This window comes from Equus quagga, unplaced genomic scaffold (genome assembly GCF_021613505.1).
Source record: "Equus quagga isolate Etosha38 unplaced genomic scaffold, UCLA_HA_Equagga_1.0 HiC_scaffold_14143_RagTag, whole genome shotgun sequence".
NCBI classification, from domain to species: Eukaryota; Metazoa; Chordata; class Mammalia; order Perissodactyla; family Equidae; genus Equus; species Equus quagga.
The window spans coordinates 1-2,263 of record NW_025792608.1 but is presented as its reverse complement, the minus strand read 5'-3'; the positions used below and the strand labels follow the sequence as shown (position 1 = coordinate 2,263).

The 2,263-nt window shown below is 62.7% G+C and overlaps 1 protein-coding gene across 1 annotated transcript; it reads left to right on the top strand.

Annotated features, from left to right (window-relative positions):
- Positions 1-88: 88 nt before the first annotated feature.
- LOC124231969 (cytochrome P450 2D14-like) lies at positions 89-2,259 on the top strand (the record flags this gene model as incomplete). The annotated part of the gene is made up of 6 exons (XM_046648962.1): positions 89-268; positions 360-520; positions 872-1,048; positions 1,223-1,364; positions 1,592-1,779; positions 2,197-2,259. Coding segments are annotated over 6 exons (911 nt in total), but the record flags the coding sequence as incomplete, so codon positions are not given.
- Positions 2,260-2,263: the final 4 nt, after the last annotated feature.

Here is a 2,263-nt window from a genome sequence, read left to right as displayed (position 1 = left end):
GGGGCCCAGATCTGACCTGTAGCAAAGGGGATGGCAGACGAGGCCTTGAGCACAGTGCGCGCACAGGCGGGGCCAGGGCACAGCTGAGCCACGCCCACGTCCGCCCCGCCCCCAGGGGTGGTCTTTGCCCGCTATGGGCACACCTGGCGGGAGCAGCGGCGCTTCTCCGTGTCCACCCTGCGCAACTTCGGCCTGGGCAAGAAGTCCCTGGAGCAGTGGGTGACCCAGGAGGCCTCGTACCTCTGTGCCGTCTTCGCCGACCAGGGTGGTGAGTGCTGGGCTGAGGGCCAGGAGACAGGGGTGGAGGCTGAAGAAGAGGAGATGGAAGCGACCCCCTGACCTGCAGCGTCCCCTCCCAGGAAGGCCCTTTAGCCCCGACGCCCTCCTGAATAAAGCGGTGAGCAACGTGATCGCCTCCCTGACCTTCGGGCGCCGCTTTGACTACAACGACCCGCGCTTCCTTGAGATATTGGACCTGACAGAGGACATACTGAAAGAGCAGTCAGGCTTCCTGCCCCAGGTGAGGGGTGGAGGGGGCCAAGGAGCCCTGCAGACGAGCTCCGTTGGGGGGGCCTCCGCCCTGCAGTGGGCCCCCGCGGAGGACGATTTGTACAGATGGGTGTTGGGTCAGCGGGCCCAGGAGGGAGCTAAGGAGCCTCTACCTCCTTCAGTGGAAGCATCTGGACCCCCTTAGATGTAGATTTTAGGTTTATCCTCCTGGGACCCAGGCAGGAGAGAGGGTAGAGGTATGGACTTCAGGAGAAGTCAGGTCAATCATGGTGACACCTTGGGAGCGGCTGGGACTTGACTGTCCAAGGTGAACAAATGAGCAGGGGGAGGACCCAGGACCCCACATCTATGGCCTGTACAGGTGCTGAACGCGATCCCCATGCTCCTGCACATCCCGGGGCTGGTCGCCAAGGTCTTTCCTGGGCAGAGGGCCTTCATGGCCCAGTTGGATGAGCTGGTTGCTGAGCGCAGGATGACCCGGGACCCGGCCCAGCCTCCTCGAGACCTGACTGACGCCTTCCTGGACGAGGTGCAGAAGGTGAGCCCCCAGGGACACAGGTGGTGGGTTGAGGGGCCCATGAGGTGAGCCCAGGTAAGATGGGGCCTTATTATCCCCCAGTGATAAGGTATCCAGGCTGATTGGTACAGAGTGGGAGGCCACTGGGGGGCTTCCTCCCCCTTTCCATGAGCCCACCCTCTCTGCATGGCCCAGGCCAAGGGGAACCCGGAGAGCAGCTTCAATGATGACAACCTGCGCCTGGTGGTGTCTGACCTGTTCGCCGCTGGGATGGTGACCACCTCAACAGCGCTGGCCTGGGCCCTCCTGCTCATGATCCTGCACCCGGATGTGCAGCGTGAGCCCAGCCTTGGGGCCCGGTGGGAAGGGCCGGGGTGGAGGGGGACAGGCTGGGGGCCCTGAGCTTCGTTTGGCCACCAGGAGCTCTGAGCAGAGGCTGGGCCCTGCTCACAGGTCAAAGTGACCTTCTCCTCCATGTGGGCACAGCCCCTGCACAGGAGTGAGGAGGAGGGTGGGGTGCAGCCCCCTGGGTTCTGACCACTGTGGGGACGCTTGTCTGTCCAGGCCGTGTCCAACAGGAGATCGATGAGGTGATAGGGCAGACGCGGCGACCAGAGATGGGGGACCAGGCCCACATGCCCTTCACCGTGGCCGTGGTCCACGAGGTTCAGCGCTTTGGGGACATCGCCCCACTGGGCGCGCCCCACATGACGTCCCGTGACATTGAAGTGCAGGGCTTCCTCATTCCCAAGGTAGGCCTGCGGCCCTCATCAGCCCAGCTCAGCTCCACCTGTCCCCTGGTAGCCCCAGTATGGCCATTGTCAGGTGGGGCCAGGATGGAACCCGAGCCATGTAATTCTCATTTCCACTGGCACCAACCCTCCAGCCTGGGTGGATGTGGGAATAAAGCAGAGGCAGGGTTGGCGGTGTACACTGGGAGCCCAGTTCCAGGGTTGGGGTGTGGGTAAGAAACACTAAAACATGCCTAAGTTTGTTGGAGGAGCCCGTGCATGCAGCACAGGTGGCAGTGAGGGCTTCCATGGGAGGCAGGTCACTTCGCCCTTCCATGGGGACAGAGAGGGTGCCGTGATCTTCTTGGGTGTTATTGACTTGAAAGAGTCCAGGTGTGTGCCAGGCAGATAGTGTGGCCCATGTGTGTTTCGTGGCAGGGTTCAGGGAGTCATCTACCCCAGACCCCACTCATGCCAGGCATCTCCTGCCAGGGGACCACGCTCA